The sequence below is a fragment of the Pristis pectinata genome, chromosome 31, assembly GCF_009764475.1.
Source record: "Pristis pectinata isolate sPriPec2 chromosome 31, sPriPec2.1.pri, whole genome shotgun sequence".
Classification (NCBI taxonomy): Eukaryota; Metazoa; Chordata; class Chondrichthyes; order Rhinopristiformes; family Pristidae; genus Pristis; species Pristis pectinata.
The window spans coordinates 18,585,152-18,611,452 of NC_067435.1; the positions used below are offsets into that span (position 1 = coordinate 18,585,152).

The window sequence follows — 26,301 nt, forward strand, 5'->3', positions numbered from 1 at the left end:
ATTAAGTGCCTCCCTGCTTGAAACTTATTTGCAGCCACCTACTTATTTAATAGTTCACTTTCTGTGCTGGGGGCTGTCAGAGATCACAGCTGAATGATGGGATTATTTCAATACACCTACCTGTCCATCACCCAGTGGATGATGCCCACTTACTGCCCAAGAAGGAGAATGCATCATTGAAGTTAAGAGTTGGTTGGAATTTTTCAGTGGTTTCCTCTGCAGTCCTTGTGCTCGGTGCCTTTGCAATTCCAGAAGAGAAATTTTGCCCTGTAATAAATGTATACACACATCTGCTCTGAGAATTTGCCGCTGGTGAAGTGTGGGTATACACTGTCAGGGTTTATCCTCTTGCCCGTCCCTGCCATCTCCAGAAATTCTCTTGATTTTCTGCTCTTTTGGGTTTGGAGCCATATCCGAGTCAAAAGTATTGTTCCCTTTCAGAACTTTTACACACACCTGTGGATTGTGTTAAGTGCCAACCCATTTGCTCTCCATTGCTGCCTCTCATTTTCTGTTTTCCTTCTCTCAAACACACACGTACACGTGTCTCTATCATTCAGTCTGCATGTATGTCTCCTTTGTGTTCTCCCCTTCCTGCTGCCTCCTTTTCCTTGACCTTTCTCTTGATCACCCTCTGTTAGATGGAATAAACACTCAACAATAGAAGCATGATTTATTATTGATGTTGTTTGGCTTTCAAGAGGAGGAGTTGATGAACTGGCTTAAGATAACGGGCACCCTGGGGGCAAATATCTAAATAATTGCATTTATCACAGTGCAACAGCCACTAATTGGCTTGCACCAACTTTTGCCAAGTTGTTACACTTGCTGATCAAAGCTGTGGCAGATCCAGCTTCCAGCTGTGTACATCTGAGAACTTGTCCCTCAGAACTAAATGAGACGTGTGCTTTCCAAGGAATCTTATTAGCAAAAGCAAAGACGGGCAAAATTGACCAAGTGTCAATAGAGAAAAGCTTGGGGGAGAAATGGCAGGAGGTGATTTTCCATGGACGTAATCTTTAGATCAGCAATGGAAAAGGCAAAAAAAGGTAGAAAACTAGGGTAGAATGTAATTGGAGGAGGGCCAGGTGCTGTGGAATGAGAGAATCATATTCAACATCAAGAGGACAAGGCTGAAGAAAAGTGATTCATTTTAGCAAGCAGAACATGGAGACAATACAGACTAACTGGGTCAATCCTAGACCAGGTGCCTGAGCTGAGAGACCTGGGTTCCTTTTACAGGCAGGACATGTTGCAAGAACAGCTAATAAAATATATGGGATCCTGGACTTCACAGATGAAAGCAGACCACAAGCCATCCAGGTCTGTTGAACCTGTATGAAACACTGACTACCTGTTACATTGAATTCTGGTCAGTGCACTTTGTGAAGGCCTTAGAGAGGGCCTAGAAAAGAATCATGAGTAGTTCCAAGGATGAAGGATTTCATTTACAAAATATACAGTTGGATTGTCTTTGTAGTCTGTGAAGCAAGTAAGGCAAGGGGAAAAATGTAAAAGATCTTGATGGATTTAGCACGGGGTAAATGAAACATTTCCCTTTAGTGGAGGGGGGGTCAAGCGCCACTGCACAGATTTATAGTGGTTGACAAAAGATTCAGGAGCTTTTCAGATGAGGATTTTTAATGCCTTGGCGAGTGATCTGAAATGTACTGCCTTATTGTGATGGATGCAGGTTCATATGTGGCCTTCAGGAAGGAATTGGATAAATGTTTGAAGGCAAAGAGTTTGTCGGGCTATGGGGAAGGAACAGTGGACCAGGACTGGCTGGCTCGTTCTAAAAAGAGCTGGCATTTCTAAGAAAATACTGTAGGCGTTTATCATGTTAGTTCCGTGTATGAGTCATGGAGCAAATGTGTCCCACCCTCACCCACAAGTTGTGGTAAAGTGGAGGAAAATCGAGGGCTAGGGATAATGAATTGCTACCCTGCCGGAATTTTGTCTGTCTTTAATTCTGCCGGCTAAAGTGAGTAACAATCCAGGAATTTCCTGATTGAACAAGAGCAAATGTACCCCATGTGGAGCAAAACACGAACCACTGGAAGAACTCAGCGGGTCGGGCAGTATCTGTGGAGGAAGAGGGATGGTCAACATTTCAGGCTGAGAACCTGCGTGAGTGCAAAGGGAAGAAAACCGGTGTAAAGAGGTGAGGGGCAGGGGTGAGACAGGAGCTGGTAGGTGATATCTGGTTCCACATCACCTACCACCTCCCATCTCACCCCTGCCCCTCACCTCTTTACACCGGTTTTCTTCCCTTAAGGGAGGGATGATGGGCAGATGGATCCAGGCAGAGGTGAGTGATGTGTCTCGGTAACAAGAAGAGAAGGAATGGAAAAGGTGAATAAAGGGAGAGAGAAGCAGATGGATTGGTCGGAGTGTTAAAGGAAAGCAGGAGGTGTGGGTTACCTCAAATTGGAAACTTCAGTGTTCATACCATTGGGTTGCAGGCTACCCTAGTGGAATACGAGGTGCTCTTCTTCTAGTTTGCATTTGGCTTCACCCTGGCAGCAGAGAAGCTCAAGGGCAGACTGTAATGAAGCTGAGGCGACAAGCAACTAGAAGCTCAAGATGGCAATTGAGGACAGAACGCAGGTGTTCTGCAAAACATCTATCGACAGCCTCCATCTCACCCCTCCTCCTCACCTCTTTACACTGGCTATCTCCCCTCTACGTTCTTAGTCCTGAAGCAGGGTCTCAACCCAAAACATCGACCATCCCTTTGCCTGCACAGATGTTGCTTGATCTGCTGAGTTCTCCCAGCATTTTGTTTTTTGCTCCAAATTTCCAGCATCTGCGGTCTCTGGTGTCTCCTGTGTAACCAACGTAATCTTGTTCGTGGCTGGATAACTACCTAACTAATCCTCTCACCCCCATGCTGATCAACTCTCCTGCCTCTTTTGCTACACAAGGTGTCCACATGAATCTTCTTGATTTCCCTCACTTGCTATCTCTCTCCCACATTGTAACTGTGCATTGATGAAGAGATCAATATTTCTGTTAGCATCGTGTATGTCACAGAGGGAGCATGCTTCCAGTTCAGAAAGTTGGTGTACGTGTGGTAGACAGTGCTGTTAGCAAATCCCATGTAATGCACTGTTGATCTGATGTTTTCTAGGTCCCAGATATGGCAGAGATCCAGTCACGACTGGCCTACGTGTCCTGTGTCCGACAGTTGGAGGTGGTGAAAAGCAGTGCGTACTGTGAATACATCCGCCCACCTATTGATAGGTTTAAAACCATGGACTTTGGCAAGTTTGATGAAATTTATGTGAGTACCTCTGTTAATTTCTTTTCAGAGGATCAAAGTAACACAGCAAGGAGGAGGCGTCTGAACCATTGTGGTCATGTCTGAATAACCCACCCGATTACCCCATTCTCCTGCCCTTAGGCCAGAACCTCGCTTTTCTCAGTAGCTTGATTTAAAGTTCGTGTTACCCTCTCAAAAGAGGTCTTCTCCCCCCTTCGTGACAGTTAACTGTTTCAGAACGTGCTCATTCTTGCCACTGCGTGATTCTCTCTGTCTCAATTGACCATTTTCATTAATTTGTCAAGATATATTTTTCTGTTTGGTACAATTCCTGCTTGTGTTGAGTTTGATTTTAGGATCATGGACCTATAATGGATAGAATGGCTAAAGACAGGCTAACTGGAGGAAATTTGCTGATCCCACATGTACATGATGTGCACCATTTTCACTGCGAGTCCAAGTTTCCCAGTGGTTTTGCTGCACTATTAATCCTGAAGGGTTAGTTCATCCCAATGCTCGCGCCAGGGAGATTGTATTGTTTACCTTGTATAATATTCAGTGCATTATTCCCTGTCACTAAGAATCACCAAAACTGAATGAAAACTCCCACCACACATTTGTGGCTTCAACTGTACATGTTATGAGCAGGCAGAGTTAAGGAAACTTGCATTTATGACACATCTTTAAACATCTCGGGCTTTCCAGCTAGTTAATTACTTCTAGGATAGGGGCTGTTTGTTTTTGTGTGCTGATATCGTATCCAGAAAATCCTGGAGATGCTGAGTAAGCAAAGAGCATTTCATAGAGTTGTACAGCACACACAGGCCCTATGGCCCACCCTGTCTACGCTGCCCATTGTAATCCTAAAATGCATTACCTCCCATTTACTAGAACTCAATTCCACCCGCCATGGCTCTGCCCAACTTTCCAGCTGACCTATGTCACACTGTAGCCTTAAACAACCTTCCACTCTATCTGGAACAATGTCCATATCATCTCATCATCCCTTGTACATGAGTGGAGACAGAAAGAGTTAACATTTCAGGTAGATGACCTATCATCAGAGTCAGAAGTAAGTAAAGATTCACAGGTGTTAGGCTGCAGGCACAGGGAGAAGGAGAGGGTAGAAAAGGGAGCTCTGTGACAGGGCAGGAGGGATTAAATGTCAAAGAGTGTAGAGTACAAGGTAACAAAGATTTAAAGGAAGTGAAAATGCAGAATGAATATTTGTCACAACTGAAGGAGTTTGGAAGGAGTGCTGTAATGGTGATTACCTGAAATAGCTGACTGAGTCCAGAAGCCTGTAACATGCCCAGCATGAAGATAGAGTGCTGCTCCTTGTCCTTGTTATGTAGATGCTGTGTAGATGCTGTGCATTGGGAGGCAGTCACCCCCCTCTTAGAGCAGGTACTTGTAGGGTCCAGGAGGCAGTTAGATGGGTGACTGTTAGGGGAGAGGACCCCGGAGGCTGTTCCCCTCAAAAACAGGTATTCCGCTTTGGATGCTGTTGAGGGGGATGACCTACAGGGATCAAGAGGCAGTAGCCAGGTCTCTGGGCACTGGGACTGGTCCTGCTGCTCAGAAGGGAAGGAGGAGAAGAGGAAGGCAATAATGATAGGGGACTCGATGGTCAGGGGAACAGACAGGAGGTTCTGTGGACATGAGCGAGAATCCCGGATGGGATGTTGCCTCCCAGGTGCCAGGGTCCAGGATGTCTCTGATCGGGTCCACAGCATTCTTGAGCAGGAGGGAAAGCAGCCAGAAGTCGTGGTGCATGTTGGTACCGACAACATAGGTAGAAAGAGGGATGAGGTCCTGAAAAGTGAGTTTAGGGAGCTAGGCAGAAGGCTGAAGAACAGGACCTCAAGGGTAGCAATCTCAGGATTGCTGCCAGTGCCACGTGATAGTGAAGGTAAGAATAGGAGGAGATGGCAGATGAATGCGTGGTTGAGGAGTTGGTGCAGCGGGTAAGGTTTTAGGTTTTGGATTATTGGGATCTCTTCTGGGGAAGGGGAGACTTGCACAGATTGGATGGGTTATACCTGAACTCGGGGACTAGTATTCACCAAAGAGAGGGGCCTTGAAAATGCTGAGGGTAGTGTTGGTAAGGTTAATGTTCTGGAGCATGTACATGTCAAGAGGGAGGATGTGTTGGAGTTGTTAGAAAATATTAGGACAGATAAGTCCCAGGGGCCTGACGGAATATTCCCCAGGCTGCTCCGTGAGGCGAGGGAGGAAATTGCTGAGCCATTGGCAAGGATCTTTGAGTCCTCGTTGTCCACGGGAATGGTACCAGAGGATTGGAGAGTGGCAAATGTTGTCCCCTTATTCAAAAAAGTTAGTAGAGATAGTCCAGGGAATTACAGACCAGTGATCCTTGCATCTGTGGTGGGCAAGCTGTTGGAAAGGATTTTAAGAGATAGGACCTATGAGCGTTTAGAGAATTATGGACGGATTAGGGACAGCCAGCATGGCTTTGTGAAGGGAAGATCATGTCTCACAACCCTGATAGGGTTCTTTGAGGAGGTGACCAGAAGGATTGATGAGGGTAGTGCAGTAGATGTGGTCTACATGGATTTTAGTAAGGCATTTGACAAGGTTCCACATGGTAGGCTTCTTCAGAAGGTCAGAGGGCATGGGATCCAGGGAGGCTTGGCCGTGTGGATTCAGAATTGGCTTGCCTATGGAAAGCAGAGGGTTGTGGTGGAGGGAGTGCATTTGGATTGGAGGGCTGTGACTAATGGTATCCCACAAGGATCTGTTCTGGGATCTCTACTTTTCGTGATATTTATTATTGACTTGGATGAGGGGATAGAAGGGTGGGTTAGCAAGTTTGCAGACAGCACAAAGATCGGTGGTGTTGTGGATAGTGTGGAGGGCTGTCGAAGCTTGCAGAGGGATATTGATAGGATGCAGAGCTGGGCTGAGAAGTGGCAGATGGAGTTCAATCCGGAGAAGTGTGAGGTGGTGCACTTTGGAAGGACAAACTCCAAGGCGGAGTACAAGGTTAATGGCAGGATTCTGGGCAGTGTGGAGGAGCAGAGGGATCTGGGGGTTCATATCCACAGATCACTGAAATTTGCCTCACAGGTGGATAGGGTAGTTAAGAAAGCTTATGGGATGTTGGCCTTCATAAATTGTGGGATCGAGTTTAAGAGCTGCGAGGTAATGATGCAGCTCTACAAAACTCTGGTTAGACCACACTTGGAGTACTGTGTCCAGTTCTGGTCACCTAATTATAGGAAGGATGTGGAAGTGTTGGAAAGGGTGCAGAGGAGATTTACCAGGATGCTTCCTGGATTGGAGTGTATGGATTATGAAGAGAGACTAAGCGAGCTAGGGCTTTACTCTTTGGAGAGGAGGATGAGTGGAGACTTGATAGAGGTATACAAAATATTAAGAGGAATAGATAGAGTACACAGCCAGCACCTCTTTCCCAGGGCACCGATGCGCAATACAAGAGGCCATGGCTTTAAGGTAATGGGTGGGAAGTTCAAGGAAGATATCAGAGGGAGGTTTTTTACCCAGAGAGTGGTTGGTGCGTAGAATGCGCTGCCTGGGGTGGTGGTGGAGGCAGGTCCTTTGGACAAGTCCAAGAGATTGTTAGATAAGCATATGGAGGAATTTAAAATAGAGGGATATGTGGTAGGAAGGGGTTAGATAGTCTTAGGTGTGGTTTAAAGGTTGGCAGAACATGGTGGGGCCGAGGGCCTGTATGTGCTGTATTGTTCTATGCTCTAATATCCTTGCAGGCAGGTTTTCTGGTAATGGTTCGGGAGGGTTTAAACTAGTTTGTAAGAGGGATGGGAACCGGAGGGATAGGTCAGTGGAAGAAGTGCATGGAGTAAAGTCAGATCTAACATACAGAGAGGCTTTGAGGAAGGAGAAGCAGAGTACAGGGTATAAAAGTAGTAAGGTGGATGGGCTGAAGTGCGTTTACTTAAACGCAAGAAGCATCAGGAATAAGGGTGATGAACTGAGAGCTTGGATAAATACATGGAACTATGATATTGTGGCTCTTGCAGAGACTTGGCTGTCACCAGAGCAGGAATGGATACTGAGTATTCCTGGATTTCAGTGTTTTAAAAGGGATTGGGGGGGTTGGTGGGAGAAGAAGAGGAGGAGAGTGGCGTTACTGGTCAGGGATACTATTTCAGCTGCAGAAAGGGTGGATAATGTAGCAGGATCCTCTCTGGAGTCAGTATGGGTGGAAGTTAGGATCAAGAAAGGAGCAGTTACTCTACTGGGAGTATTCTATAGGGCCCCCAGTAGCAGCAAGGATACTGAGGAGCAGATCAGGAGGCAGATTTTGGAAAGGTGCAAAAATAACAGGGTTGTTATCATGGGAGACTTCAACTTCCCAAATATTGATTGGCACCTGCTTAGTGCCAAAGGTTTAGACGGGGCAGAGTTTAAGTGTGTCCTGGACGGATTCCTGTCACAGTATGTTGACAGGTCGACTAGAGGGAATGCCATACTAGATCTAGTATTAGGTAATGAACCGGGTCAGGTGACAGATCTCTCAGTGGGTGAGCATTTTGGGGACAGTGACCACTGCTCCCTAACCTTTAGCATTGTCATGGACAAGGATAGGAGCAAAGAGGACAGGACTTGCGAGTGTGAATTGGGATGATATTTTTGAAGGGAAATGTACTATGGAGATGTGGTCGTTGTTCAGGGATCTCTTGCTTTTCAGGTACAAGTTTTTCACTGTACCTCGGTACAAGTGACAATAATAAACCAATACCAATACAGGATGTTAGGGATAAATTTGCCCTGGTGAGGCAGAGAAAGAATGGCAGGGTGAAGGAACCATGGGTGATAAGAGAGGTGGAACAAATAGTTAGGAAGAAGAAGGCAGCATACATAAGGTGTAGGCAGCAAGGATCAGATAGGGCTCATGAGGAATATGGGGTAGCAAGGAAGGAACTTAAGAAGGGGCTGAGGAGAGCAAGAAGGGGACATGAAAAGTCCTTGACGAGTAGGGTAAAGGAAAACACCAAGGCATTTTTCGCTTGTGAAGAGCAGAAGGATGACGAGAGTAAAGGTAGGACCGATTAGAGACAAAGGTGGGAAGATGTGCCTGGAAGCTATGAAAGTGGGTGAGGTCCTCAATGAATAGTTCTCTTCAGTATTCACCAAGGAGAGGGGCCTTGATGATGCTGAGGACAGTGTTGGAAAGGTTAATGTACTAGAGCATGTTGATATCAAGGGAGAGGATGTGTTGGAGCTGTTAGAAAGTATTAGGACAGATAAGTCCCTGGGGCCTGACGGAATATTCCCCAGGCTACTCTGCTAGGCGAAGGAGGAGATTGCTGAACCTTTGGCTAGGATCTTTGAGTCCTCGTTGTCCATGGGAATGGGACTGGAGGACTAGAGAGTGGCAAATGTTGTCCCCTTATTCAAAAAAGGTAGTAGGGATAGTCCAGGGAATTACAAACCAGTGAGCCTTACGTCTCTGGTGGGCAAGCTGTTGGAAAGGATTCTTAGAGATAGGATCTATGGGCATTTGGAGAATCGTGGTCTGATCAGGAACAGCCAGCATGGCTTTGTGAGGGGAAGATCATGTCTCACAAGCCTGAGGGTTCTTTGGTGACCAGGCAGACTGATGAGGGTAGTGCAGTAGATGTGGTCTACATAGATTTTAATAAGGTGTTTGACAAGGTTCCACATGGTAGGCTTCTTCAGAAGGTCAGAGGGCATGGGATCCAGGGAGGCTTGGCCATGTGGATTCAGAATTGGCTTACCTGTAGAAAGCAGAGGGTTGAGGTGGAGGGAGTGCATTCAGATTGGAGGGCTGTGACTAGTGGTGTCCCACAAGGATCGGTTCTGGGACCTCTGCTTTTCATGATTTTTATTAATGACTTGGATGAGGGGGTAGAAGGGTGGGTTGGCAAGTTTGCAGACGACACAAAGGTTGGTGGTGTTGTGGATAGTATAGAGGATTGTTAAAGATTGCAGAGGGACATTGGTAGGATGCAGAGCTGGGCTGAGAAGTGGCAGATGGAGTTCAATCCGGAGAAGTGTGAGGTGGTACACTTTGGAAGGACAAATTCCAAGGTGAAGTACAAAGTTAATGGCAGGATTCTGGGTGGTGTGGAGGAGCAGAGGGATCTGGGGTTTTATATCCACAGATCCCTGAAAGTTGCCTCAGAGGTGGATAGGGTAGTTAAGAAAGGTTATGGGATGTTAGCATTCATAAGTCGTGGGATCGAGTTTAAGAGCTGCGAGGTAATGATGCAGCTCTACAAAACTCTGGTTAGACCACACTTGGAGTACTGTGTCCAGTTCTGGTCGCCTCATTATAGGAAGGATGTGGAAGTGTTGGAAAGGGTGCAGAGGAGATTTACCAGGATGCTGCCTGGTTTAGTGAGTATGGATTATGAGGAGAGACTAAGGGAGCTAGGGCTTTACTCTTTGGAGAGAAGGAGGATGAGACGAGACATGATACAGGTGTACAAAATATTAAGAGGAATAGATAGAGTGGACAGCCAGCGCCTCTTTCCCAGGGCACCAATGCTCAGTACAAGAGGGCATGGCTTTAAAGTAATGGGTGGGAAGTTCAAGGGAGATGTCAGAGGAAGGTTTTTTACCCAGAGTGGTTGGGGCATGGAATGCGCTGCCTGGGGTGGTGATGGAGGCAGGTACATTGGTCAAATTCAAGAGATTGCTAGATAAGCATATGGAGGAATTTAAAATAGAGGGATATGTGGGAGGAAGGGGTTAGATAGTCTTAGGCGAAGTTTAAAGGTCAGCACAACATGGTGGGCTGAAGGGCCTTTATTGTGCTGTACTGTTCTACGCTGTGTTGTGTTCCATTGAAACAATGGAGGAGTTGAGGACGAGAAGCTGGGAGCAGGAGCGAGTTTTTTTTTAACTTTTCACATATCCACAGCAACAAATCACTATCAGCCTGAAGCACTGCACATGAGGTTGGCGTGGCCTCAGATGTTACACAATCAAGAATATGCACGATCATTCCTGCACTGAACTGTCGTTTTGTGGCTACGATTATTGCTATGTAATTGGGAACATAAAAGCACGTTGTGAGGAAGCAGACCGTTTCAACAGCTCCCACCTGCCCGTCAGTTAATAACTCCAGTACCTGGGTTCTATTCGCTTCTGATGTCCCCAGGCGAAACAACAATAGCCAATCAGAACAGTGCTCGGGTGCACCAGTCCCATACACCATGAGTAGAGGATTTGCCCGACCACACCATCTCTTCACCTTTGATGCCTTTCCCCAGAAAGCTCCTGCTGCCTCCTATCTGAATTGTGTCACATGATTTACCCTCCATCATAGCTCCCATGGGCAAGGGCTGTACGCTACAGATTCACTCGATCTGGGTAGACCACTGGTCAGTCTCCCTCTCCTCCCCCCCCTCTCTCTCTCCCTCTCCTCCCCCCCTCTCTCTCTCTCCTTCTCCTCCCCCCTCTCTCTCTCTCTCCCTCTCCTCCCCCCCTCTCTCTCTCTCCCTCTCCTCCCCCCCTCTCTCTCTCTCCCTCTCCTCCCCCCCCTCTCTCTCTCTCCCTCTCCTCCCCCCCCTCTCTCCCTCTCCCCCCCCCTCTCTCTCTCTCTCTCCCTCTCCCCCTCCTTCTCTTCCCCCCCCTCCCTCCACCCCCCCCCACCACTTGAAGCCAAATTCTGCTGATCAAATCTTCATCCATATCTTTGTTATCTCTGTACTTTCCCTTTGCATTTGGGAAACCTGGTCACCCGACTTCTTGTTCTGTCTTCTCAAAACTCAAACTCCTCCAGAACTCTGCTTCTGCTACCCTGATTTGCACCAATCCACTCTCCCCTATTTTTCCTGAGCAACATTGGTTCATAATTAAGAAATGCCTTGATTTATAAAATGTATAACCTTGTTGTTCCAAACCCTCTGTAGTTCCATATGAACAGACACGAGGACCATGTGTAGGTCCCTCGGGTCTGCTCCATCATTTAATAATATCGACTGATCTAGTTGTGACTTCAAATCCATTTTACCACCTACCTTTGTTCCGCCTTTGCTTATCGACCTCTGCCCTGAAAATATTCAGTCGCTACATCCACCACTCTTTGAGGAAGAGACCGTCAAAGATTCGCAACAATCTGAGAGAGAGTTTCACTTCAGCTCTGATTTAAGCAGTGACGCCTTATTATTAAACTGTGACTTCCAGTTCTAGAGTCTCATGTCTCCACTTCCAATCCAAACCGCTTACCATCTTATACGTTCTTATTGTCCCCTCTCAATCTTCCAAACTCTAGCAGATACAAGCTTAGCTGATTCAATGTTCATGGAACAAACCAGCTGTTCCAGGTTTCGTTCTGGTAAACTGCTAACTAAGTAAGGTGGGTTAACTCCAGCCCATTCGAGCTCAGCTGGGGGGAAGGCGGAGAGATGGTTGCATTTCCTTTGCATGGCCTATACACCAGAACCCTGCGATGTTCCAACAATCAAACTCCAGAGTCCGTGAATTAAAATATAAAGCTCCTGATCATGCTGGCAGTAATGAAAACACTAAACGTAACTAGAGCTGAGTGATGGATCTTGTGACCCTACCCCACAGAGTGACCTCTTGGCCTTTTAACCTATTAAATTACTTTCAGAAGTTTATGTTAAGAGATATTTTAAAAACCTATTAGAAGATTAAAATAATTGTTGTAAAATTTTAAAAATGGGAAATAATTGTAGCTAAAACACATTTAACTGATATAAACTAATTAAAAACCAAATCACATTCCTGCACTTAACTCCTCAAATCAGATTGGTGACTGTATTCAGATAAATGGGTACGTGTTCCAGCTGTGGACTCTGCAAGGCTGAGGGGCCAGATACAAAATGCATCCCCATCTTAAACATAATCTCGCCACGTGTGTGTCTATCCCCCAGCCTGTTTATAACCTGCTGAAATCTTCATGCTCAGTGCTGCTGCCAGGTTTTGCACCGTCTGCAAAAGTAGAAACTGTGGCTTGCACCCACAGTCCAGGTCGTTGCTACAGAGCAGTCTGCTCAAACTCAACTTGATCCAGTGATGCCCTTTATCACAGAGATGGTGAGATAATTCAATGGTGCACATTAGATGCAGCGTGCAGAAACTTGTTGATGGCAGTCTCATCAAACAGTCATAAAATGGTTCCAGCCCAGAAGGGGACTATTCAGCCCTTCACGTCCATGTCACTGCTGCCCCCCCCCCCCCCCCCCCCCATTAGCTGATGAGTGGCTTAGAAGGGGAGATGTGGTAGAATGAGAATAGTGAAAGAATAATAGCTGAGGGGAGAATAGAAAATGCTGTGTTTTGATTTGGAAGCTGTCCTTTATGTTACAACAATAAGAGAACAATACAGGGGTGGTGGGGTGATTTGCAGAGTCAGTGGTGATGAGCAGATCAGTGGGGTAAATCAATCAGTTGGTTCCACAACCCAGGCCAGACCTGTGCCACTGTCCAGACTAAGCAGTGTTTCATACCAACAGCTGCAGTTCTGATTCAGACAGTTTGTTGGCATGTTTCAGTTCCTTTGTGTTAACCAGATCTTCAGGGTCTGAAATTCTGAGGGGGATACAGAAAGCTAGTGGAAGCCAGGAAGATCCTACTGCTGCCTTTAAGCTTTGGGAACCTTGCCCAGTGTATTCCTGAAAACAGGGAACCAGTTACCATATGGAGATCACTGCTGATGAATAGCACTGTTAACTGAAATTCATTTGCTGAAATGGCTTACAGCGTTTTGGATTCACTTTACCAGCTTTGTGTCTTGAGCCGTCACAGGAGATGGGGAGGGGAACCCTCACTTGGGATGGTCAGCCCTCCACCTTTCGCTGCAGGCCTCTGGGCCATTGGTGTCTCCCCGTGAAGGCTGGCTCCTTCCTGCTGTGTTACTCACTGAGTGTGTACTGCTTCGGTGCCTGGTGTTGTCCTCCTACAGCTCATGTCCTGACTGCCCGCAGAATCTTGGATACCAGTATGGGAAGGTGGTGTTCGGTAACTGGAGCAGGGGGGACATTATCGACAAGATGCTGAAGGACAGAAAGTCCGTTGACTATTACGAAATTAAGAAGAAGAATGTAAGTACACTTCCCAGTGCTTAACCTTCCCATAAAACACTCCCTGTTAGACACAGCGCAGTCACCATTAGCAGCAATGTGACTGATTCAACTTTTGGCTTCTGTTGGCTCAGCAGACTGCTGCTTGTTTACTGCTGTAAAACCTACTGTCCAGAATACTATAAATAGTATCTCTCTCACACCAAGAGCAACGCTGGAGCTAGGATTGCAGCTGAGAAAATGCTGCTAACTCCAGCGGCTATTGCTGTTGCGGTGAGTGGCCACATCTCACAGGATCACACCAGCAGTACTCAGTGCAGCTAAGAAAGCAGGTCCATTCTCAGCTAACTGTGGTCTCTGTCCTGTCTGTGTTTCATTCTCTCCCTCCTTGTCCCTCCTCTACTTCAAGCTGCAGTGATAAAGGCACTGAGACAGCTGTAATGAAAATCAAAAAAGTTCAGATGCTGGAAATCTGAATTAAACACTGGAAACACTCAACGGGTCAGGCAACATCTGCGGAAAGAGAAACCATTAATGTTTCAGGTCAAAGATGGTCTTCATTGGAACTGAGTGCTGCGTGACCTGTTGGGTGTTTCCAGCATCTTTTGTTTTTATTTTAGGCAGCGAGGTGGTCTGTCCATCTCACAGTGAGAAAGCATTGAATGCAGCCAGTATAAGAAAAGTTGCCCTTGGCAAATACGTCTCTGAATCTCTGTGTTAGGGAGAACTTTCCGATTTATGATCAAGGTGATCAGTGCAGGGAACAGGTTTATCCAACATCAGGCACTCAGTCTGGAACTGCAGGAGACACCAAGTGGCTCAGCCAGTGTCTATGGATCCAAGCCATAGACTGATGACTGACATGAAACGTCACTCCCTCCCCTCCTGTCCCCCTCCGGTGCTACTGCTGGTCCCAAACTCCAGCCACCTACCACTCGAGTTTCCAAGCCTAGAGCTGCCTGTCTAACTTAGAGTCAGAATCGGGTTTATTATCACTGACCTATACAGTGGCATGCAAAAGTTTGGGCACCCCTGCTCAAAATTTCTGTTACTGTGAATAGTTAAGTGAGTAGAAGATGAACTGATCTCTAAAAATCATAAAGTTAAAGATGAAACATTCTTTTCAACATTTTAAGCAAGATTAGTATATTATTTTTGTTTTGTACAATTTTAGAGTGAATAAAGGAAAGGAGCACCATGCAAAAGTTTGGGCACCCCAAGGGATTTGAGCTCTCAGATAACTTTTACCAAGGTCTCAGACCTTCATTAGCTTGTTAGGGCTATGGCTTGCTCACAGTCATCGTTAAGAAAGGCCAGGTGATGCAAATTTCAAAGCTTTATAAATACCCTGACTCCTCAACCCTTGTTCCAACAATCAGCAGCCATGGGCTCCTCTGAGCAGCTGCCTAGCACTCTAAAAATTAAAATAAATGATGCCCACAAAGCAGGAGAAGGCTATAAGAAGATAGCAAAGCATTTTCAGGTAGCTGTTTCCTCAGTTTGTAATGTAATTAAGAAATGGCAGTTAACGGTGGAGGTCAAGTTGAGGTCTGGAAGACCAAGAAAACTTTCCGAAAGAACTGCTCGTAGGATTGCTAGAAAGGCAAATCAAAAGCCCCGTTTGACTGCAAGAGACCTTCAGGAAGATTTAGCAGACTCTGGCGTGGCGGTGCGCTGTTCTACTGTTCAGTGACACCTGCACAAATATGACCTTCATGGAAGAGTCATCAAAAGAAAACCTTTCATGCGTCCTCACCACAAAATTCAGTGTCAGAAGTTCGCAAAGGAACATCTAAACAAGCCTGATGCATTTTGGAAACAAGTCCTGTGGACTGATAAAGTTAAAATAGAACTTTTTTGGCCGCAATGAGCAAAGGTATGTTTGGAGAAAAAAGGGTGCAGAATTTCATGAAAAGAACACCTCTCCAACTGTTAAGCACGAGGGTGGATCGATCATGCTTTGGGCTCATGTTGCAGCCAGTGGCACGGGGAACATTTCACTGGTAGAGCGAAGAATGAATTCAATTAAATACCAGCAAATTCTGGAAACAGACATCACACCATCTGTAAAAAAAAAAGCTGAAGATGAAAAGAGGATGGCTTCTACAACAGGATAACGATCCTAAACACACCTCAAAATCCGCAATGGACTACCTCAAGAGGCACAAGCTGGAGGTTTTGCCACGGCCGTCACAGTCCCCTGACCTAAACGTCATCGGAAAATCTGTGGATAGACCGCAAAAGAGCAGTGGATGCAAGACGGCCCAAGAATCTCACAGAACTAGAAGCCTTTTGCAAGGAAGAATGGGCGAAAATCCCCCAAACAAGAATTGAAAGACCCTTAGCTGGCTACAGAAAATGTTTACAAGCTGTGATACTTGCCAAAGGGGGTGTTACTAAGTACTGACCATGCAGGGTGCCCAAACTTTTGCTTCGGGCCCTTTTCCTTTTTTGTTATTTTGAAACTGTAAAAGATGGAAATGAAAAAGTAATCTTGCTTAAAATATTAAAGAAATGAGTCATCTTTAGCTTTATGCCTTTTGGAAATCGGGTCATCTTTTACTCGCTTAGCTATTCACAGTAACAGAAATTTTGACCAGGGGTCCCCAAACTTTTGCATGCCACTGTATGTCTTGAAATTTGTTGTTTTGCGGCGGCAGTACAGTGCAAAGACATAAAATTACCGTAAATCACAAAATAAATAAAGTACTGCAAAAAAAAAAGGAATAACAAAGTAGTGATCATGGGTTCATGGACTGTTCAGAAATCTGATGGCGGAGGGGAAGAAGCTGTTTCTGAATCATTGAGTGTGGGTCTTCAGGCTCCTGTACCTCCTCCCCGATGGTAGTAACGAGAAGAGGGCATGTCCCAGATGGTGAGAGCCACTAGTGATGGATGCCACCTTCTCGAGGCACCGCTTCTTGAAGATGTCCTCGGTGGTCTCCTTTATCCAAGGAAGAAGCACAGTGGGTCTGGTCACGCTGTCTCTCTGCATGTGTGAGTGGTGCACTGGTTTGTGTGTGTGTGTATATGCAGTAATGTGTGCGACGCACTGTTGATGTGTGTTTATGTGAATTCCGTTATGTGAACGATGTACCAGTAGCATGCATGTGTGGATGCTGCACTAGTGGTTAGCATGTGTGAGCTGAGCTGCATGGAGAATACAGCAGTGGTGTACCTGTGCTTCTGTCTGGCTCTGGTTCTATTGACCTGTCACACTTATGCTCATTAACCTTTCTCAGCTCCAAATTAAGCAGCACCTCAACTTTAAAAATTGATATCACTGCTCAGTCTGCCCACTGTAAGGTGTTGTCAGCAGTGCTGTCAACCTGCACTGACTCACCAGTAACCTACTCACCAGCACACAGAACCAGAACTTCATCACCACTTTAGACCAAAAAGCTGAATTCCAAGGTGAGATGAGAGTGACTGCCCTTGGCATCATATCGGCATTTGACCAAATGTGACATCAAGGATCCCTGAAGTCAATGGCCATCAAAGGAAATGCACTCCGGGGTGGGAACCATACCTCACACAAGGGGAGTGGTTGTGGTTGTCAATCATCCCAGCACCAGAACACTACTGCAGGAATTCCTCAGGGCGGTATTTTATGCCTGACTCTAACATCAGATGTTTCATCAATGACCTTCCTCCCATCATTCAGATCAGAAGTGGGGATTGCACCATGTTCAATGCCACCTGCAGCTCCTCAGCAACTGAAACAGCCCTTGCCTGAATTCAGCAAGACTTGAGGCAGCATTCGGGCATGGGCTGATAATTGGCAAGTAATATTGGTGCTGTGAAGGTGCCAGGCATCAACCACCTCCAGGGGAGTGTCCGAGGAACTCTCTATGCTGTTTAATGGTATCCCCATTATCAAGTCCCCCAACATCAATGTCCTGGGGGTCACCATTGACCAGAAGCTCAACCAGACCAGCCACATAAATATAACATCAGGCCAGAGCTAGGTGTCCTATGAGGAGTAACTTGCATCCTGACACCATAAAACCTTCCCACCACCTCAAGCGTGTGATGGAATGACCTGCCTGGATGAGTGCAGCTGCACAATACTTAAGCAGCTCGACACCATCCAGAAAACAGCCTACTTGCCTGGTACACCACCCACCATTCTAATCGTTCATTTCCCCCACAGTGGCTGCAACATCTCCAATCTATAAAATGCACTGCAATTACTCACCCAGACTATTCCAGCAGCACCCTCCCAACCTACAAGCCCTACCACCAAGGGCCAGGGACTAAGGCAGTGGGGATATTACCACCTACAAGGTCCCCTCCAGGTTGCATCCCAGTAGTTCCAGGAGGTGGCTCACCACCTCCTTTGGAAGGGTAGTTATGGATAAGAAATAACCAACCCAAAAAATGAATAAATAAAGGCATCCGTGATTTCATACCTCTGTCTTGCTCCTCCCCACCTTTGTAATCTCCATCTTTCCAAGAGGACACTCCACCAATTCTAGACTCTCCATAATTTTAATTATTCCACTGCTGGCAGCTGTATATTCGCTTTCTACGCCTCTCAGCAATTCCTTCCCTAAACCTCTGTCATTCTTGTTTGTTAAGAAGCTCCTTTTAAAATGTATCTCTTCAGCCAACTTCAGTCATCACCTTCGTTATCTCCTTGTATGGCTCAGTACCAAAATGTTCTTTCCTTTTGATCCTGCCAAGTGCTCTGGGACATTTCACTGTGATACTCGTCGATGCCTGACCCTGTACCTCGTCTGATTCTGGGTGTGTCAGTGGCCTTCTGTTGGAGTACACTGCTCACCATGGTCTCTGCTTTTCTATTGAAGTAAAATGTGTTGCCTCCTGTAAGAATAGTCCCCATAGCTGGTATCTGGTCTGACGTTGCCTGTCCTCTGTCAGACTCAAACCAGGTGCCAAGGTGCTGTACTGAGACCATTTACCACAAAACCCTTTCTTCTGCAGGCCTTCATGTCCTCGAACGCTGCATTCACTGACCTCGCTGAGATAGTGTCTCGCATCGAGCCTCCAAAGAGCTACAATGTGGCAGATGGTAAGCTGGGCACTTTCCAAAACCCCTTGTCAGAGGTTTTATTTCTGGTCCATTTTATTTAAATTTCAAAGTAAATTCACACCCAAGTTTCCATTAATTACCTGCCAGCAGACCCAAGCCGGAAGTGGCTGCTAAGTCCACAATATTTTCTCTGCAGTAACGTGCTTTAATTTAAATTGCTTACTGAACAGCAACGAGCTCTAGTCATCAGCTGGAGGCTGAGACTGTGCTGGGTGCTTCATTTTCAGCTCTGCTGTTGGACTGGTCGGGGGTGGGGGGGGGGGGGTGGTGCTGGGGGTGCTGAGGAGAGCATGATTACAGAAGCCAGCCCGTGAATAACCATATGATCATAAATTGAATCTATAGTAACCCATCAGAATACACCACGTCCTTTGAATGTAATCTACTACCCACCTACCAGTCCTGGAGTTACGTGAGTCCCCTCTGGCCACACCCAAATGGTTTTGACAATCTACTCAGGAAACCATTCCACTGGATCCATCGTATCCATCTCCCGCAGGGTCTGCAGGACATTCTGCATGAGGAGCAGCAAACATCCAACCCTTACCAAGAGAGTACTCGGGGGTTTTAATGTTGACCTGGTGAAAATGATTTCCTTGATAACGTAGTAGATACAAAAGTACAATAAAGACTTCAGAAGATTTATATGATAACTGGGAGCTGATGGTCCTCAGAAAAGATTGATCAAGCTTGAGTAGTTTTCCCTAGAAGGGTGAGAGGTGATGTGTCCAGGGCCCGGAGAGAGAGGTGCTGTCCTGACCTCGCACAGTGTCAGTGAAGTACTTTGTGTTTTCCTTGTCTGACCCTGGCAGAAGAGTCGGATTATCTGACTGAGTACGAAGACGATGCGGTGGATGCAATGAGGGATGATGATGAAGACCAAGAGGAACAGGATGGGAACGAGGAGCTGGATGATCAGGAATATTCAGAACAAGACCATCCAACTGCAGAATGGAACATGGAACCGGTGGGTGAAAAATACAGTTCTCACATTTGCCATGTTTCTTACCTGCAGATGTTGTGCATAAAGTTATGGAATGGGTCCACTTCCCAGCCAGTGATGCTCCTCCGACGTCAGACGCCCAGCTGAGAGGTGACACGTTAGCAACAGGAAGAGGCCATCAGCCCTTCTAACCTGTTCAGCCATTTCCATTAACTCATGTCTGATCTGAACTCAGTGTTTTCATGTAAAATCTTGTGATGACTACAAATTGTACCAAAATTCAAATGCCATTGTTTTATGGGAACAAGTTCCAGATTTCTGTTAAAGGAAATAGACAAGTTCAGATAGAATCATAGAACTCTTAAAGTGTGGAAATCAGTTGTTGCATTGAGCTTGCACTGGCTCTGCACAAGACCACTCTTTCCCCGCAGCCTTCATGTGCAAATCAATTTTGAAAGTAACAATTGATCTGCTTCCACTCAGTACTGAACCATGAAAGTCTATGTCCAGGTCGGCTCTGGTTCTTACGCCCTTCATCTTAAATCGGTCCTCTCTGGTTTCAACTTGTCCACCAATGGAATCAGATTTTCTTAATTCATTTCTCCAGGTTGAGAGTTAAACACTTCTGTGTAGCGACAGTCCCAGGACCCTTGTATTTGTGACTATCATATTTCTCAGTAGTGCTCCAGTGAGCAGTCCTCTCTACAGTCATAGTCATACAGCATGGAAACAGGCCATCAGCCCACCACATCCACACCGACCAGTGGGGCACCCATCTAGATGTAAAACACGATGATGCTGGAGGAACTCAGCGGGCCAGGCAGCATCTGTGGAGAAAAGCAGGCGGTCAACGTTTCGGGTCAGGACCCTTCTTCAGGACTGAAGATAGGAAAAGAGGAAGCCCAATATATGGGAGGGAAAAGCAGAGCAGCGATAGGTTGGCAAAAGATGGGAGGTGGGGTGGGCACAAGGTGGTGATAGATAGATGCAGGTGAGAGATAGTGATAGGCAGGTGCAGGGGAGGAGGGGAGAGATATTAATCCCATCTTCCAGCACTTGGTCCATACCCTTTTTTGCCCTAGGCGGTTCAGGTGATCATCTAGACACTTAAACGCTGTCAGCAACTCTGCTTCCACCACTGTCTCCTACAGTGTGTTCCAGGTACTCACCTCTCTGAGTGAAAAAGGTCCCCCTCCAATCCCCTCTAAATCTCTTACCCCTGACCCCAAATCTATGCCCTCTAGTTTTATTCACGTATGGTAAGAGAAAAGTTTCTTGCAGTCTACCCTATCTATACCCCTCAAAATTTTATATACCTCAATCATGTCCCATCTTGACATCCTCTGCTCCAGGGAAAACAGACCTGGTCTCTCCTCATAAATGAACTGCTCCATCCCAGGCAACATGCTGGTGAACCCGAACTGCTCCATCCCGGGCAACATGCTGGTGAACCTCATCTGCACCCTCTCCGTCCTTTCTATAGTGACCAGAACTGCACGCAGTACTCCATCTGAGGTCTGGGCAATGTTTCACAAACTTGAAGCAGTTGTTGTACTAAATGCCCTGTCTAATGAAGGCCAGTATCCTATATGCCTTCTTAATCACATTATCGACCTGCACTGCCACCTTCAAGAATCTTTGGACTTGCACACCTTGGTCCCTCTGTTCCTACCATTCATGGTGTGTGTCCGAGCCTCATTCGTGCTCCCAGAATGCATCACCTCACATTTATCAGGATTAAACTCCATCTGCCGTTCCTCAGCCCATTTCACCCACACCCACACCCACACACCCTGTCGCCTAAGACTACCCTCCACACTGTCAACAACTCCAAGTCGTTCTAAAGTTTTGGCTCTCTCTGGAAATCAGTCCTCCATTCTGAAAATCAAACGTTTACAACTTCTTTCTGTCTTAAAGTTCATGATTTTTCCCCAATGCGGTTCAATTGTGCTAATCGGCCTTTATGTTGAACTTGGTCAATTACCATGAATTGTCTGCTTTCTCTACATCAACCTTCCTGCCACCCCATCGGAAAACTCAGGCTTTCCCCTTAACGTCAGTGCTAGCTGTCTTTCATTAACTCAAATTCTCCAGTATATTTTTCTTTCTTTAAGTTTCCTCATCACCGAAGTTGTGCAGTTGGACTGTTGTGTCCAGAGCCAGGACATTGACAGTCCTTCACCACTGTGCTGGAGTGTGAGCTGTGGTTTGGCGAGTTCCCTGAGGAAGACCAGAACAAACAGATTAGGAACACAAACCATTTCTCTCCCCACACTTCCCAAACCGCAGAGAAAGTGCAGCTGTTTGTGGGACAAAACACACAGAATACTCCCACAGACCAGCAGATTTAACAACCTGCTCTGCATAGTCAACTGTTTATTTCCCTCCACAGATGCTGCCTGACCTGCTGAGTTCCTCGAGCACATTGTGTGTGTGTGTGTGTGTGTGTGTGTGTGTGTGTGTGTTGCTCCAGATTCCAGCATCTGCAGAATCTCTTGTGTGTCTGCAAAGTCTTGCAGTGAAGTCATTGACTGGTGTTGGAAATGTGAGCTACCTCAGCCCTGACAGCCCAACTCACAACCTGTTAAAGCAGTTGGCTTTAAATATCCATTCCATCTGACGTAGTAAACACGGGCTCACTCTTAAGTTTTAAGAATAAATTGGATAGATACATGGACGGGAGAGGTCTGGAGGGTTATGGACTGGGTGCAGGTAAGTGGGACTAGCGGAATAACGTTTCGGCACAGACTAGAAGGGCCGAATGGCCTGTTTTCTGTGCTGTAGTGTTCTATGGTTCTATAAGCAGCACTTAGCCACATGGAGAAGGGGTCCCAGGATCCAGTGAGTATTTTGGTCTTAGTTTGAGGGACAATTGAGGGCCTTGATGAGTGAAAGCATATGGTTTCATGGTTCTGCTCAGCAGTAATCCCCACCCAGACACTGAGTGGGCCAACTTACACACTGCCACACACCACCACCACTCTCCTCACACACACAGACTGGCTACTGAGCTGCTCCCCCGTGCAAAAGCCAGGGACCAGCGGCAAAATAAAGAGCAGGATCCTACCACCTTGGATCTGCTTGGAAAAGATCAATGGGAAAGGCAAGAGTGTTGCTACAAAGGAGCCAGTTTGCTGCTTGCTAACATTCATCTATGTAAGGGCAGTGTGAGCTATACACAAGAAAACCAAGTGATTTTATCTTGTAGATTATGTTATTTACATATCTCAGGTAATATAGATTGGCGGTTAGTTTTAATCAGTGTTTAGCTTCCTTTCTCATTACATGGACCAGTGCAGTTCATTACTGCAAAACACTGTGGTCTGCCTAGAGCTTGTCACATACAAGCAAGAGCATCTACAAGTAAACTGGTTACTGTTTATCTGGCACCAAATCAAGCTTGCATCGCCAGACCTACTCTGTACACAAGTTCAACTGGCTGCGTAAAAATGGAAAATTTCAGAATTGATATTGTCAGGAAAGTAACAGCAGGGAGTTGATCAATTCAGGGCAGTATCCACGGACCACAGAAACCATGGTCCAGTGTTGGGGGCCTGGAATTTTTGATCAAGTATATTTTTTAATCTTCCCCTTTCTCTGCAGGATGAAGAAAGCAGTGTAAGAAACCGTAAGCCAGGCTCCAGCACCCAGGAATCCCCTTCTCCACCTGACAGTGAAGCTTAAACAGTTCATGGAGCCCTGCACTGCACGTTAACCCTGCCCTCCAACTCGCAGATCAATAACTTAGCAAAACAAAGGAATCTACAAAATTACGCAGTTGAACCAGGGGCGTCTTTCCGAGTGGTCTGGGAATGAGCTTTGTTTTTTATATTACACCTCCTTCCTCCTCTTTCATCACAAGGGCCGTTATTGAGAAGCACCCAGGGTACAGGTGGTACAGCCGACTGCAGTAGGTGGAGTTTGCGGTCACTGGTAACATTCCTGCTTCCTCTGGAATTGATCTGCTGAATCGGTTTCGTCCTTGGAGGAAACGTGCTGCTCATTTCCGAAGCTTTTTAACTCTGTGAGGAGATCAGGTCACCTGCCTGGGGTCTGTTCCTCGCTCCCCTGCTCTCTGGCCCCACCACTGGTATAGGCTGAGCTGGGCTGCATGTACCTGGGCTTCTGGTGCAAGAACCCTTACAGGGAAAGGAGGCTGAGTTACAAAAGTCGTACGGTGTGGTTGATACAGCCTTGTTGAAACCCCATTGTAAACCCCCGGGGAATCTGGCCCATGACTGGCAGTACTGCTCCACAGAGATGGGGCTTCTGGATAAAATGGCATGAATGCAGCTCAGACAGTGAGTTGGTGTCCTCGCTGAAAGAGACCGTACCTTTGGTGTTGTCCTGGGAGGTGCAGTGGTTGGCATGGCAGTGCCAGAGACCCAGGCTCAATCCCGACCTCAGGTCCTGTCTGTGTGGAGTTTGCACGTTCTCCCTGTGACTGTGTGGGATTCCTCTGGATACTGTAGTTTCCTCCCACATCCCAAAGACGTGCAGGTTGGTAGGTTAATTGGCTGCTGTACATTAATATGTAAATGAGTGGTAGAATCTTGGAGTTGAGAATGTGGGAAGAATAAATTCGGATTAGTGTTAGATGAGTGTAAGTGGGTGGCTGATGGACACTGCAGACTCCTGGGCAAAGGGCCAGTGTCCATGCTGACTATGGTGTTACTGAACCACACTTGGTAGGCTGTCTGGTTGGATGGTGATTGAGTCACCCACTGGTTTCTCTGAATTACATTCACCTCTGACACACTGCACATGACTGCAGGTGACTTACCCATTTCTTCTCTCTCTCTCTCGCTCACTCTCTCTCTCTCTCTCTCTCGCTCTCATTCTTTTCCTATCTTGCCTGAATGTAAAACGTCAGTCACGTCAGCCCATTTATACAGACTGGGACACAAGGTGGAGATCTCCCTGGTGTGCCTCTCTGCAGCTGCTTTGAGCACACTGGGATGTCTGTCATGCAGCTCGAGAGGATGCACGAGCTATGGAGGTGGGAGAAAAAGAATGAAGCAAGTAGTTCAAAAATTACAGTAACAACACACGCCTGAGTAGCTCCACACCCCCTGTAATGGCTTGAGAGCTGAAAACTGGCGGGAGCTTCGCCTCACATCCTGGGTTGGATGGGGCTCCGAATGACTTGTTCCTCCTTCCTTCCTGGGCACTCATGTAATGTGTCTGGGTCTGGTGTTAAAGCAGTAATATTCATTTATCTTGCAGCACTGATCATATGGTGGGAATGTTTAATTTTGATGGTAAATTATTGCTTCCAACTCTTCGATCACTTCACTGCTTTTAATCTGTGGCTCTCTTACCCTTCTCCCTGACTTCTCAAGGTGTTGCTTTATTTGCTACCAGGCTAATAATATTACAGATGAACTCCCACTTGTGTTCCTTGGATTACTGCTGCTTCTGGGAATCCGACACCAAATCCTAAACCAATTTCTAACGGCTGTGAACTGCCAGCTTGCAGTCTCCGCCTGCATCTGTGCTGTCTGGCAGGCCAGGGCAAGGGGTCTCTCCCAGGTGTAAGCTTGAGGAGAGCAGAGGGAGGGACTCTGTACCTGACAGGCAAAGGCTCAGCTGGCCTTGTTACTGCTGTATCATCTGGCCCTCAGAGAAAACACTTGGGTCTGTAACTGGAGCACAGTCCCATTCACTGCCTCCATCCATCCTGTCACAGACTGTGACCCACGAGCTCACAGACACCTCCCTACTGTGAGTGGTGGGCAATGGTGTGAGTGGCCGATGGGTGTTCCAACCACACAACGGTGGGCAGGCCCTACACAGTACTTCATTAGTCACTCCCGGCCCACTCAGCTGGCTTCCAATCTGGACAGGAACATATAAAATTGTCCTTTGGTGTGTGGAGTTAGGGAGACTGACATTCAGAGAGACTGCTGTGGGCAGATTTGCTCTGTGGACCTGGTTACATGAATGGCGGACTGTGGTTACTCCATGGGCTTGCAGTTAGATACCTCCAGCATTTGAGTAGTGCTACTACTAGGTCCTGTAAGATCACACTTCCACTTTCTAAAGACGGTTACCTGCTGGGTAAAGTGGCAAAGCCCAGATCTGGTCTGGCTACTCCAGGGTGATTGTGGGGCATTAGCTTGGGGTCCTGAGGGCGATTCCACCCTCTGTGGGGAAGTTGGTGCTGGTCACCAGCTGGCTTCAATCAAAAGCTGTGGGGAGTGAGGTACCTGGGGAATGGGGAGAGACTGGCACAAACCCTGACTGTTCCTAACCTGTCCTTTCACCTCCAAAACACCCACACTAACGATGCAACTTTCAGTTGAACTTTTCTAACATAACAACGCTATTTGCACTGGTCAATGATAGGAATTAGATAATTTCGTGCATCTTTGTGGACCTCATTTGAAATAAATAACGAGATTTATTTATAATATTGGATAATGAACCAATATATTGTTGACTAGCAAGGGGAGTCGTATCATTTTGTGATGCTGTGAATATTCGAAGAGTATAATGATATTAAATACCACTGACCCCAAATGTGCCCTTGTGTGTAGATCACTTGTAACGTCACTTAAAATGAATGGAGGATTCACTCTGGAGCAACAAACAATCTGCTGGAGGAACTCGGAGGTGGCTGGAGAGGGGAGAGAGTTAGACAGACATCCTGCTCTCTCACTTCCAGCAGGATGGAAGTGCCTCTGCCGGTGCTGCACCCAGTCCCTGCCTGTGATCCACGTCACTGCCGGCCAGAGCAGTGGTCCTGGTGGGTGGTACCAGCCACTGGCTCACTCCCACAGTGAGGGAGGGGAGCCTTTGCTCTGAGCTCAGAGTCGGCTGGTGTTAGCCAGGAACTCCAGGGGGGAGATGCTGTACCGTGGGGGGGGAGGGAGGGAGGTCACACAAGCAGGCTGCCATCTGGCACTAGCCGTGGGTGGCCTGGCGCGGGGTTTTACCTGTGAGAGGGTCCCTGCATCTGTGCTGCCCCAGAAATCTCAGGTCAGGGCCGTGACTGGGACAGCTCGGTGAG

At 46.8% G+C, this 26,301-nt stretch overlaps 1 protein-coding gene across 9 annotated transcripts in view; it reads left to right on the forward strand.

Annotated features, from left to right (window-relative positions):
• The window catches only part of pnpla6 (patatin-like phospholipase domain containing 6), a 164,993-nt gene extending 139,198 nt beyond the window's left edge, over positions 1–25,795 (forward strand). For 8 of the 9 annotated variants that reach the window (XM_052042014.1, XM_052042011.1, XM_052042017.1 and 5 more), the window contains 5 exons: positions 3,134–3,286; positions 13,195–13,311; positions 18,238–18,325; positions 19,159–19,313; positions 22,893–25,795. In XM_052042014.1, the coding sequence (XP_051897974.1) occupies positions 3,134–3,286; positions 13,195–13,311; positions 18,238–18,325; positions 19,159–19,313; positions 22,893–22,973 (594 nt within the window). In that variant the 3' untranslated portion in view covers positions 22,974–25,795. Of the gene's footprint in view, positions 1–3,133; positions 3,287–13,194; positions 13,312–18,237; positions 18,326–19,158; positions 19,314–22,892 lie in introns of those variants that run through there. The other variant, XM_052042020.1, reaches the window with a different exon arrangement.
• Positions 25,796–26,301: the final 506 nt, after the last annotated feature.